Genomic DNA, 14,044 nt, shown 5'->3' with positions numbered 1-14,044 from the left:
CTGTTAAATATCTACTCTGAGAAGAAGGCTTCCCTGAGGTAACTACGTTTGAGCTGAGATCTGAAAGACGAAGTAGGAATCATCTATGCAGAAAAGAAAGAAGATTCCAGAGAGAAGAAATACATGTTGTTGTTTAGTCGCTAAGTTGTGTCCAACTCTCTGTGACCCCTGGGGTGTAGCCCACCAGATTCCTTCTTCTATGGGATTTCCCTGGCAAGAATACTGGAGTGGTTGCCATTTCCTTCTCCAGGGGATCTTTCTGTCCCAGGGATTGAATCAGCATCTGCTGCTTAACAGGTGGCTTCTTTACCACTGAGCCACCTGCAAAGCACAATAGTGTGTGTATCAAAGTATAATGGGAAAGGGTATTGACAGTGCAGCCAAGCTGCCCGGGTTCAAATCCTGGCTCTATATCTCACTAGCTATGTACCCTGGGCAAGTTCTCTGTGCCTCAGTTTCCCTATCTATAAAACAGAACTAATAATAATAATAGTATCGGCTTCATAGAGTTTTTATGAGGGTTAAATGAGTTAATACATATAAAGCACTTAGAACAGTGCCAGACATATAGCATGTCTGCAAAGGTCTTGAGTTAGGAAGGAGTATAGTGCATTTGAAGACCTCAGAATGCCATTGTGGCTAGAGTGGAGAGAGCAAGGAATGGGTAATCCAGTCTGAGACTGGAAAAGTAACAGAGGCCTGATCGAAGCCTCACGTACTATGTTAAAAATTATTTTAAGCTAGGTGGCAGCATTAATAATTTACACTTTTGAAAGACGGTATGGCTGCTGTACACAAATAGATTATGGTGGAGCAAAAATATACTCATGGAGACTACTTAAGAAGTTACTACAATGGTCCAAGAGAAAGAAAAATGGTGGCTTGGACTTGGGGTGGTGGTGGTGATAGAAAGAAGTGACAAGTGGGTTAGATAAGGGGGTGAAGGTATGACACCCAGCTTTCTGGCATGTGAAACTGCATATTCACTGAACCAGAATACACTAGAGAAAAACCAGGTTTGGGATAGCAGACAACTAAGTGGAAATATTAAGTAGATAGTTCAGTATAAAGGTTCTAAATTCAAAAAAGTTGATAAGATCCCCTGGAGAAGGAAATGGCAACCTCTCCAGTATTCTTGCCTGGGAAATCACATGGACAGAGGAGCCTGGTGGGCTACAGTTCACGGGGTCATGAATAGTCAGACATGACTGAGCGACTAACACTTTCAATAATAGTAATACTCAGTTCCCAGTATTATTTATTAATAATGTTAATATTTCCCGATAGTAATACTCAGTCCCCTCAGGTCTGATTTGAGGACTAAATGAGACATTATGTCTAAATCATCTTCCATGGTGTCTGGCTCCAAGGGCTAGACTCAGGCCTTAAAGAAGCTCCCTTTGTTTCAGATTTCCTGTCTCACCTTGACGTGGTTCAGAAAAACCCTTTTATATTCATTATTTAATTTTATCATCATAATATGCCAATGAACACAGCAGGTATCTTTATCCCCATTTTAAGACACTAGGGTCTAAGAAATGAATATGGTGGTTCAGGGCAGGCTGACAGGAACCAGGTCACCTGATAGCCAGCCCTTGACTTTTCCCACTATCTCTCCCCAATGGAGTGGTAATGGCTTTTCAAGGAACAAGAAAGTTCTTCTCCCTGCAATTGGATGTAAGCCTTACTTGCAGGTTGCAAGGGAGAGAGAGCTGGATTGGAGGGAACAGCACTCCCCTACCAGCAGTTCCTTCACTGATGGCCAGCAAATCGTCCCTAAGCTTTCTGCCTGAAGGCTCCTGTTCATAAAATGGAAGTAAAATATCAGTTTCCCCCTATCAAACAACCTTGTTCCCTGTAAATGCTTTAGAAATCTGTGTTGTTGTTGTTGTTTAGTTACTAAGTCATGTCCGACTCTTTGCAACCCTATGGACTGTAGCCCACCAGGCTCCTCTGTCCATAGGATTCTCCAGGCAAAATACTGGAATGGGTTGCCATTTCCTTCTTCAGTGGATCTTCCCAACCCAGGGACTGAACCCATGGCTTCTGCATTGCAGGCTGATTCTTTACTGCTGAGCCACCAGGAAAGCCCAGAGAAATCTGTGTGGATCAAATGAAATCACATGTGTAGTCATGCTTTGGAAATAATGATGTGATAGTAAATGTAAAATACTAGAGTTATTGCATTTTAAAAATTCTAAATTCAGAAAGATCTGTGTTTGAGATAAATTTGGGAGTCACCAGTTTTTATTAATAAATCGTAATTGAAACTATAGGCAGAGAGCTTTGAGGAACTTTATCACCTAAAGGACAGTTGGAGCAAAGATGAACTAAGAAATTGACTAGAAGATCAGCTTGAAAAATAGAAGGAAAAGCAGAAAAGTGTGGTGTCTGGTAACCCAAATGCTACCAAACAGTCAAATAAAATGAAGACTAAAAAATGCCCATGGGATATAGTGACATGCAGATCATTGGTGACATTATCCAAAGTTATTTCAGTGGAATGTTGTGGGCACAAATCAGATTAGAATAAGTTAAAGAGCAAGTGAGAGAAGAGCAAAGGAAATGGAGGCAGTGGGTGTAGACTATTCTCTTAAACTTTATGAAGGACAGAAATCAAGCAAAAAGTGATAGGAAGTGGGATTGGGGGAGGTGCTTTTAAGATGGTAGAGACTTGAACATGTTTTAATCTTAATAGGAAGGATACTGTAAAAAGAGAGAAGTCACATATATAGAAGAGAGAGGGGATAACAAGTAGAGTAAGATTTATCAGAAGGCAAGAAGAGTTGGGATCCAAAACTCAAGCAGAACAGCTCCTCTTTTATCATAAGAGGGAATGGAGACAATGATTACAGGTGCACTCTGGTTTAAGATCCATCCCCACAAAGCCTCCTTTAGACTATTGTGGGATTTTATTAATTTGCTTCTTCTCAGAACCCTAAAGTACTTAAGTATACTTGATGACTTAGGATCTTCTGTCTTGTGTTATTTCCTACTTTTTCAGGCCTTAGTCTTGTCTTCATCAACTAGATTGTAAACTAGATAATAAACCACAAGAGTTTATTTTGTGCCCCCCCACATTGCCTAGCTCAGTGCTAAGTCTGATTTAAAAAAAAAAAAAAAAACAGAATAGAGGCTCAATAAAAACTCATGAAGATGCTTAGGTAAAAGAGATGACATCTTCTAAGTACTAGTTATTCATGTAATGCTGATTGTCTTTTTATCATTGAATCATCAACCGTGTTGCTTTCTGTAATACTTAAGATACGCCTTAGATGTCATAGGCATCAAGTAAAATTCAGTTCAGCTCAGTCGTGTCTGACTCTTTGCGACCCCATGGACTGCAGCACGCCAGGCCTCCCTGTCCATCACCAACTCCCAGAGTTTACCCAAACTCATGTCCATTGAATCGATGATGTCATCTCATTCTCTGTCATCCCCTTCTCCTCCCACCTTCAGTCTTTCCCAGCATCAGGGTCTTTACCAATGAGTCAGTTCTTCACATCAGGTGGCCAAAGTATTGGAGTTTCAGCTTCAACATCAGTCCTTCCAATGAACGCTCAGGACGGATCTCCTTTAAGATGGACTGGTAGGATCTCCTTGCAGTCCAAGGGACTCTCAAAAGTCTTCTCCAACACCACAGTTCAAAAGCATCAAGTAAAATTACCCTACTGCTAATCATGATAATTTTGCTGAGTAGGGATAAGTAGTTTTGATTGATAACTAGCTGACTATTTTTCTTTGCTTTTTCCAGGTCCAGCAGCTACAGGTTTTGTTGCTACAAGCCCATGGAGGTACCCTGCCTGGATCTATAAAGTAAGAGCCGTAGACTAATTTTAAATGTATATTCTAACAGAGTCTTTTTCTCCTTATAATTGTTTCCCCCCTGATATTCTAAAGTTTCTGATAGCACTTGGTGTCAAGGTAGGGATCTTAACAAACTTGCTGTCTATTTAGGACTTAGCTAGTTAGCTTTGAGACAACCTGATAAAATAGAAAAAGCATGGGTTCTGGCCTCAGAAATGTATTAATTGGAATCCTACGATGAGAAAGAGCTGTTTTTCTCTTCCTACCACTTATTTATCTGATTATGTATTTATAGCCATATAGACCCATGGGTATTTATTTTATTCTATGCATTAACACCCAATACTATCATCATTTGTTTTATATCTTGTTTTATTTTTTGTTTCTTATCTACTAGGAACACCTTCAGAGTAGCTCTTATATTCTTTAACACACCGTCAAGTTTTTAAGCATTTCCACAAGATGTTGTATTTTCCCTACCTCAGCTCTGGAATCAATCATGTGTCCAAGGAGCCCTGTTTTTTCTTTTAGTTGGAAAATGGTATTTAGAAACATCTGGGCATTAGGTGTGCTCATTGTTACTGGGATATCACTACTTCTAGGCCCTCTCAGTGAGTAGAGCTAGGAAATATCTGTATGTACAGTAACCCACACATATATCTATATTTTTATATCTATCTAATTGAATATATGTTAAAAACCATGATTTTAGACTGATACCTCTGATTCCAGTCTAACATTACAGGGTTTATTTTAATCTTCCCACTCTTTATTTATAACTTCTTTCTCCAGCCGTGAAAAACCAGCTCTCATTATCTGCATTTTGTTTACTTACTAGTTCAGTTCTAGTAGACACATAACATAATTTTGGAATTGCTAGCCCATACCCCCGTGAGAAACACGTTTAGTGACTAGATTACAGCATATATGTACAGTTCTTTTTGTCTTTAGACTTTAAAGTATCCAGGCAAGATACTGTTTCCCAGAGTTACTGTTTGTATTCCATTGTGGATCCCCCCTACATCTTGCTTGGTTGGTTTTAATTGTTTATATTTTGGGTATATAAAGAGTATGTGAAGCATTATTGATGGTCTAAGAGTCAAGGTTTTACAAAAATATATACTCAGAGCAGAGAAATGCAAATCAAAATTGCAATTAGATACCACCATACACCTTGTCAGGATGGCTACTATTAAAAAAAAAAACAGAAAATAACAAATGTTGGAAGGGATGCAAGGAGAATGTGGAGAAGTTACAACGTTTGTACATTGTTGAATGGATTGTAAAATGATATAACTGCTATGGAAAGCAGTATGGAGGTAGCTCAAAAAATTAAAAATAGAACTACCATATGATCCAGCAATCCCACTTCTGGGTATATATCTTAAAGAACTGTAAACAAGGTCTCAAAGAGATATTTGCTTACCCACCTATTCATAATAGATCCCAAGGACAGAATAGCCTGATGGGCTGCAGTCCATGGAGTCACAAAAGAATCGGACATGACTTAGCAACTAAGCAACAATATATACATACAACAAAATGTTGTTATCATTCAGTCTCTCAGTCATGTCTGACTCTGTGACCTCATGAACTGCAGCACACCAGGTTTCTCTGTCCTTCACTATCTCCCAGAATTTGCTCAAACTCATGTCCATTGAGTCGCTGTGCCATCCAAGCATCTCATCCTCTGTTCCTTCCTTCTCCTGCCCTTGATCTGTCCCAATATCATTCAGCCTTTAAAAGGAAGGAAATCCTGTCACATGTTACAACATGAATGAAACTTTAGGGCATTATGTAAGTGAAACAGTCAAGTCACAAAAAGACAAATACTGTATGATTCCACTTATATAAGGAATTTAAAGTAGTTAAATTCACAGAAATGAAGAGTAGCATGGTGGTTACCAAGGGCTAGGGGAGGGCCAAAAGGGGAGTTATTATTTGATGGGTATATAATTTGAGTTTTACAAGATGAAAAATTTCTAGAGATCTGTTTCTACAGCAATGTAAATATACTTAATGCTACTCAATTGTACACTTAAAAGCAGTTAAGGTGACAAGTTTTATATGTTTTTTGCTGTATTGTGCTGTGCTCAGTCACTTCAGTTGTGTCTGACTTTTTGTGACCTACAGACTGTAGCCCACCAGGCTCCTCTGTCCATGGGATTCTCCAGGCGAGAATACTGGAGTGGGTTGCTGTGCCCTCCTCCAGGGGATATTCCTGACCCAGGAATCAAACCTGTATCTCCAATGTCTCTTACATTATAGGCAGGTTCTTTACCCACTGAGCCACCTGGGAAGCCCATATGTTTTTTTACCACAATATAAAAAAAGAAAAAACCTACAAGAGAACTAGAAAAAAATATAGGCAAAGTTCTCTGTGCATATAGGTGAAGGTAAAGAGCATTCTATGAGTAAAAGCAGTGACAGAAACTAAAAGAATAGACCAGGGATGGAGAGTTGCTTTTGAATGGGTATAGAGTTTCAGTTTTACAAGATGAAAGCTTATGGAGAGTCCTTGCACAACACTGTGAATATACTAACACTATGAACTGTACACTTAAAAATGGTTAAGATGAAAAAAAAATGGTTAAGATGGTAAATTTTATGCTATGCTTTTTACCACAATGTTTTTTTTTTTTAAGAAAAAAATATGTATACTCAGAGAAGTGTTCCTGTTTGTCCCTGCTATCCTGTCCCCATTCCACCCTTATTTCCACTTCTTTGCCACCACATTCTCCTAACCCCTGTGTTTAATCAGTCTCTTTAGTTTCTTCCTATATTTCTTTTGTACAGATGAGCAGTTACTTGCGTATTATTTCATATCCTCTTTCTCATATGAATGGTAGTACACTATAAATATACTTTGTGGCTTTGCTTTTTTCAGTATTTTCTAAAAGTCATTTATCAGTTCATAGAAGTCTTCCTCATTCTTTTTTGTACAGCTCCGTGGTACTCTTATTGTGTATATGTGCCATACATAGCAATTCACCTTCTCTCCTGTGTATGGGCATTTAGGTTGTTTCCAATATTTTGCAATTAAAGACATGCTGCAATGAATAACCTTTTATTTTATTTTTTTATTGCTGAATATATATCATAATTTTATTTATTCATTCATCTTTTTTAAATTTTTTTAAATTTTATTTTATTTTTAACTTTACAATATTGTATTGGTTTTGCCATATATCAACATGAATAACCTTTTATGTGTATATTTTCTTCCTTTTTCTTTCTTTCCTTATTAGCTGCACTGAGTCTTAGTTGCAGCACGGGGGATCTTTAGTTGTGGCATGTGAACTCTTAGCTGTGGCATGTGGAATCTAGTTCCCTGACCAGGGATAAAACTCAGACCGCCTGCATTGAGAGTGTGGAATCTTAGCCATTGAACCACCAGGGAAGTCCCTGCATATATTTTCATATTGTTACTTTTCTTCAGAGTAGGTTTCTAAGAATGGGATTGCTGGGGCAAAAGGTAAGTGTGTGTGTGGTTTTGTTAGATATTGCCTAATTCCCTTCCAGGATTATACCCATTTGTATTCCCAACAGCAGTGTTTAAGAGTGCTTTTTTCCCCACAGCCTCGCCAATAGAATGTGTTGTCATATATTTTCAATTTTTGCTAATCTGATACAAGAGAAATTCTATCTCAGTGTTGTTTTAATTTGCATTTCTTTAATCATGAATGGATTTTAGGTTTTTTCCCCAAATGTTTCAGGGCCACTTTTATCTCTTTTTCTGGCAAACTGTCTGTTCATGTGTCCCATTTTTTAATTAGGTTTTTTGATCCGTTGGTCCTTTTTTTAAAAAATGTGATTCCTGCTGCTAAGTTACTTCAGTCATGTTCGACTCTGTGCGACCCCATAGACAGCAGCCCACCAGGTTCCCGTCCCTGGGATTCTCCAGGCAAGAACACTGGAGTGGGTTGCCATTTCCTCCTCCAGTGCATGAAAGTGAAACGTGAAAGTGAAGTCTCTCAGTGTCCAACTCTTCACAACCCCATAGACTGTAGCCTACCAGGCTCCTCCGTCCATGGGATTTCCCAGGCAAGAGTACTGGAGTGGGTTGCCATTGCCTTCTTCGAAAAATGTGATTAAATATGCATAAAAATTTAACCATTTTAAGTATACAGTTCATTGGCATTAAGTATATTCACAATATTGAGCAACCAGCAGCACCGTCCCTTCCCCAAACATTTTTCTTTCATCTTGCAAAACCGAAACTGTACCCATTAAAAATTAACTCCTTTCCCCTTCTCTCCAGCCCCTGGCAATCATAATTCTACTTTCATTGATTACTCTAAGTACCTCATATGAATGGAATAATAATTGTTTTGTTTGACCTTTAGTGACTGTTTGTTTCACTTAGCATGATGTCTTCAAGTTTCATCCATGTTGTAGTATGTGTGAGGATTTCATTCCTCTTTTTAAAATATTTATTTATTTATTTGGCTGAGTCGTGTCTTAGTTGCGGCATGAGGGATCTTTGTTATGTCATGCAAGATCTTTCATTGTGGTGCACAAGTCTGGTTGTGGCACGTGGGCTCAGTAGTTGCAGCACATGGGTTCTGTGGTGCATGGGCTTAGTTGCTCTGAGGCATGTGGGATCTTAGTTCCCCAACCAGGGATCGAACCATGTCCCCTGCATTGCAAGGCAGATTCTTTTTATTTTATTATTATTATGTTGGCTGTGCTGGATCTTTGTTACTGTGCATGGGCTTTCTCTAGTTGAGGCAAGCGGGGAGAAGCTACTCTTCATTGCAGGGGCACAGGCTTCTCATTGTGGTGGCTTCTCTTCTTGTGGAGCACAGGCTTTAGGCATGTGGGCTTCAGTAGTTACAGCACGAGGGCTCGGTAGTTGTAGCACATGGGCTCAGTTGCTCCCTAGCATGTAGAATCTTCCCAATTCAGTTCAGTTCAGTTGCTTAGTTGTGTCTGACTCTGCAACCCCATGGACTGCAGCACGCCAGACTTCCCTGTCAATCACCAACTCCCGGAGCTTGCTCAAACTCATGTCCATCGAGTAGGTAATGCCATCCAACCATCTCACCTCTGTTGTCCCCTTCTTCTCCCACCTTCAATCTTTTCCAGCATCAGGGTCTTTTCCAATGGGTCAGTTCTTCACATCAGGTGGCTAAAGTATTGGAGCTTCAGCTTCAGCATCAGTCCTTCCAATGAATATTCAGGACTGATTTCCTTTAGAATGGACTGGTTGGATGTCCTTGCAGTCCAAGGGACTCTGAAGAGTCTTCTCCAACACCACAGTTCAAAAGCATCAATTCTTTGGTGCTCAGCTTTCTTTAAAGTCCAACTCTCAGATCCATACATGACTATTGGAAAAAACCATAGCTTTGACTATACAGACCTTTGTCAGCAAAGTAATGTCTCTGCTTTTCAATATGCTCTCTAGGCTGGTCTTAGCTTTTCCTCCAAGGAGCATGCGTCTTTCAATTTCATGGCTGTAGTCACCATCTCCAGTGATTTTGGAGCCCAAAAAACTAAAGTCTCTCACTGTTTTCATTGTTTCCCCATCTGTTTGCCAATGAAGTGATGGGACTAGATGCCACGATCTTCATTTTTTGAATATTGAGTTTCAAGCCAACTTTTTCATTTTCCTCTTTCCCTTTCATCAAGAGGCTCTTTATTTCTTCGCTTTCTCCATAAGGGTGGTGTCATCTGCATATCTGAGGTTCTTGATATTTCTCCTAGCAATCTTGATTCCAGCTTGTGCTTCATCCAGCCCAGCATTTCTCATGATGTACTCTGCATCATGAGAAATGATGCAGTTAAATAAGCAGTACATACAGCCTTGATGTATTCCTTTCCCAATTTGGAAACAGTATGTTGTTCCATGTCCGTTTCTAACTGTTGCTTCTTGACGTGTATCCAGATTTCTCAGGAGGCAGGTCAGGTGGTCTGGTATTCCCATCTCTTTCAGAATTTTCCACAGTTTGTTGTGATCCACACAGTCAAAGGCTTTGGTGTAGTCAATAAAGCAGAAGCAGATGTTTTTCTGGAACTCTCTTGCTTTTTCTGTGATCCAGCAGATGTTGGCAATTTGATCTCTGGTTCCTCTGCCTTTTCTAAATCCAGCTAGAACATCTGGAAGTTCTTTGTTCACGTACTGTTGAAGCCTGACTTGGAGAATTTTGAGCATGACTTTGCTAGTGTGTGAGATGAGTGCAGCTGTGCAGTAGTTGGAACAGTCTTTGGCGTTGCCTTTCTTTGGGATTGGAATGAAAACTGACCTTTTCCAGTCCTGTGGTCACTGCTGAGTTTTCCAAATTTTCTGGCATATTGAGTGCAGCACTTTATAGCATCATCTTTTAGGATTTGAAAGAGCTCAACTGGAATTCCATGACCTCCACTAGCTTTGTTCATAGTGTTGCTTCCTAAGGCCCCCTTGACTTTGCATTGCAGGATGTCTGGCTCTAGGTTAGTGATCACACCATCATGGTTACCTGGGTCATGAAGATCTTTTTTGTATAGTTCTTCTGTATATTCTTGCCACCTGTTCTTAATATCTTCTGTTTCTATTAGGTCCACACCATTTCTGTCCTTTATTATGCCCATCTTTGCATGAAATGTTCCCTTGGTGTCTCTAATTTTCTTGAAGAGACCTCTAGTCTTTCCCATTCTATTGTAATCTTCCCAGACCGAGGATCAAAGCCATATCTCCTGCATTGGCAGGAGGATTCTTCTCCACTCCACCACCAGGGAAGTCTACAAGGTGGATTCCTACCTACTGGACCACCAGGGAAGTCCCAGAATTTTGTTCCGCTTAAAGGCTGAATAGTATTCCATTGTATGTATATACCACATGTTGTATATCCCTTCATGTGTCAATGGACATGGGTTGCTTCTACCTCTTGGGTATTGTGAATAATGTTTCTATGAATATGGGTATGCAAATAACTCTGCTTTCAGTTTTTTGGGTATATGCCCAGAAGTGGAATAGCTGGATCATATATTTATTCTATTTTTTATTTTTTAATTAAATTGCCATACCCTTTTCCATAATGGCTACACTATTTTACATTCCTCCAGAAGTGCACAAATGTTGATTTCTCCACATCCTTGCCAGTACGTGGTATTTTCTTTTTTTTTTTTTTTTATGATAACCACCCTAATGTTTTATTATGATAACCACCCTAAGAAGTATTTTCAATAGTTCTTTGTATATTAGTGATATTAGTCTTTGGTCTGTAGTTTGTGTCACAAATATTTTCTCCTAATTTGTTTTGTACCTTGTTCGTGGTTTTTTTGAATCATGCAAAAAAAATAAATTTTTATGTAGTAAAAAGTTTATGAGTCATTTTTTATTACCTCTGGATTTTTTTAACCTCTAGATTTATTGAGATATAATTTATGTACCATTAAATCCATTCACTTTAAGTATACGATTCGATTTTTTTTTTTGTTTTTTTTTTTCAGTTTTTGTTTATTTATTTATTTATTTATTGGCTGCAATTGGTCTTCATTGCTTTGCACAGGTGTTTTTCTCTAGTTGCGGTGAGCTGGGGCTGTTCTTTGTTGTGGTGTGAGGGCTCCTCATTGCCATGGCTTCTCGTCGTGGAGCACAGGCTCTAGGCTCAGGGGTTTCAGTAGTTGCAGCACTCAGGCTCGGTAGTTGCAGCGCACAGACTTAGATGCTCTGCAGCATGTGGAATCTTCCTAGACCAGGGATTGAACCCATGTCCCCTGCATTGGCAGGCACGTTCTTATCTACTGCACCACCAGGGAAGTCCCAATTCAGTGGGTTTTAGTAAATTTACAGAGTTGTGCGGCTATCACCACAATCCAATTTTGGAATATTTCTATCACTCCAAAAAGATCCTTTGTGCCCAGTTGTAGTCACTCCCGTTCCCACTCCTAAACCCAGGCAATCACTAATCTGCTTTCTACAAGATTTGCCTATTATGGACGTTTTATATATGTGGAATCTTGCTGTATGTGAACTTTTTGTCTGATTTTTTGACCTATAATATTTCTGAGATTATCAGTACTTCATACCTTTTCATTGTTAAATAGTATTTGGTTGTCTGGATATACCACATTTTGTCTATCAGTTTCCCAGTTGATGAACTTTTGGGTTGTTTCAACTTTGGGGCTATTAGCAATTATGCTGCCATGAACATTCAATTGCAAGTTTTTGTATGGATATATGTTTTTTATTGAGAAGGTACAAGTGAAATTTTGTGGTCATATGTTTAACTTTTAAAGAAACTGCCAAACCGTTTTCCAAAGTGGGTACATTGTTTTTATGTTCTCATGTTTCTGAATTTCGATTCATCGTTAGAAAGCCTTTCCCTATGCCAAGATTAAAGAGGAATTCACCCATGTTTTCTTCTAGTACTTACATTGCTTTTATTTTGTACATTTCATTTTTCCATTTGGAGTTTGGTGTGAACCTATTTTATTTTAATATCCTTATTTTTCAATAACTCAATCATTTTTTTGTGATTATAAAAGTGATACATTGCTTCTTGTAGGACATTTAGAAAAGTATGAAGAATAAATCTTAAAATTACCATAATTTTATCACCCAGAAATGACTGCCTTTCTCTTTGAATTCCTCCCTCTTTGGATCATTTAATCTTGGTTTCCTATTTTAAGAATGTTGGATAAAAAAACTGAAGAAAGCTTGGATCCTTTAAAGGGTCTGCTAAACATTCATTCTAGTATAGCCAGTTTAGAAGCGGCTGACCTATCTTCCTTTCCTTTCAATTTAGTATAGACTTGTTTCATGTAAGACAAGACTAACCAAAACCATTTCAGACTTCTGACTACCTAGAATAACCTATAGGATATAATTTCAGCTAAAAAAGTAACAGATTTTAAGATATAGTTGAAAGAATCAATTTAAATCAATTGTTCAATGTCTTTCAGAGAAATAAAGATGCTGCTTCTTTCCTCAAAAATGTACACTTATATTTTTAGAGACGTTTCTTAAGGCTTTTTAACAAAATTTAGTTTATATAAATGAATTTTTTTTGCTTTTTCCTTTAGGTTATATACTCTTCTTTTTGAATGTGTGTCATTGAAGCTTTTGTATAGATTTTCTGAGCCTGTTTGTCAATTTGCACATACTCAACTAACTTGAATTCCTTGTAGCATTGGCAGTTAAATAGCATCTGAAAAGAGGAAACTTTGGTTTCCATTGTATTTTCTCCATTTGGAGAAACCTTGGAAATTTTTAGAGGGAAAGAAACTATTGAGTAAAAAGTATCATTACTTTGGAGCTTGTCAACTTGCATGAATGATACATGGAAGTTTTCAGTTTAGTAACAATAAAGAAACCAGAACAATCTAAAATAACACTAAATTTACCCATAGTTTATTTTTATAATCCACATTTTAATTGAACATTCCTTCATAAGAGTTCTAATAAATTCTCAAGAGTATAATATGAGACCCTATAGTGTGGCCTTGTTATTAACTTTTTGATAAAGAACATGCTAAGATCTTCTATAAGAATTCATGGAAGTCTTAAACTGGGTGAGAGGGCATCTGTTCCTAAACTCTTTTTCTGTCCTTTCTTGAGATTAAGAACAGCTGTTGCCTGTCCTTTTTTTCTCTGTATTATATCCTTGCAACTATTCATTTCCCCCTGCCATTCCTTCAAATCGAATCTTCATATTTCTTCTGATCGTTTTTTGCCAGTCCTATTTTCCAGTCTTTTAAACAATTAATCCCAGTGTGTTAAAAAAAAAAAAAAAAAGGCAAATCAAAACTGTTTTTTATTGATCTGCTTCATTATTCTGGAACTGATATAGCAAATTATCTGCATAAATTCCAAACATTCTTATCTTTTAAACTATTTCTGTCCCTTCCTTTCACTATTTGAAATGAATGCTATTGTTGCCACCACCCACGCTAAGCCATTAAAAATTAATAGACAAATGAACAGGAGGCTGTGGGTCATCAGTTTGAAGCAAGGCAAACATTTAGAAGGGAGCACTTATTTATGGAAAGTTGTGAAATGTGTTCTTAGTGACCACAGATCATCATTTAAACATTTTGGTTCCTAAATGCTATTTCCCTAAACTGTACAGCAGATCGGTAAGTCACTTATGTTGATGAGCTTAAAGTTTGACCATGACGAGTTTCACTTCTACCTCCTCCATACCTCTTCTTTCTCTGCTTCCCTAATCTTTAATGAAGGATTGAGAATGAGAAGAGGGAAACTTCTTACATATTTGAAATAAGTAAAAAGATCTTAAACCAAGAGCTAAGGATA

The 14,044-nt window shown here is 38.1% G+C and overlaps 1 protein-coding gene across 5 annotated transcripts in view; it reads left to right on the top strand.

Annotated features, from left to right (window-relative positions):
- The window catches only part of KIF4A (kinesin family member 4A), a 130,239-nt gene that overhangs the window by 56,496 nt on the left and 59,699 nt on the right, over positions 1-14,044 (top strand). For all 5 annotated transcript variants that reach the window (XM_061409819.1, XM_061409815.1, XM_061409814.1 and 2 more), the window contains one exon: positions 3,755-3,816. In XM_061409819.1, the coding sequence (XP_061265803.1) occupies positions 3,755-3,816 (62 nt within the window). The remainder of the gene's footprint in view (positions 1-3,754; positions 3,817-14,044) is intronic.

The sequence above is a fragment of the Bos javanicus genome, chromosome X (genome assembly GCF_032452875.1).
Source record: "Bos javanicus breed banteng chromosome X, ARS-OSU_banteng_1.0, whole genome shotgun sequence".
In the NCBI taxonomy this organism is placed as follows: domain Eukaryota; kingdom Metazoa; phylum Chordata; class Mammalia; order Artiodactyla; family Bovidae; genus Bos; species Bos javanicus.
This window is presented reverse-complemented; position numbering and strand designations above follow the sequence as displayed.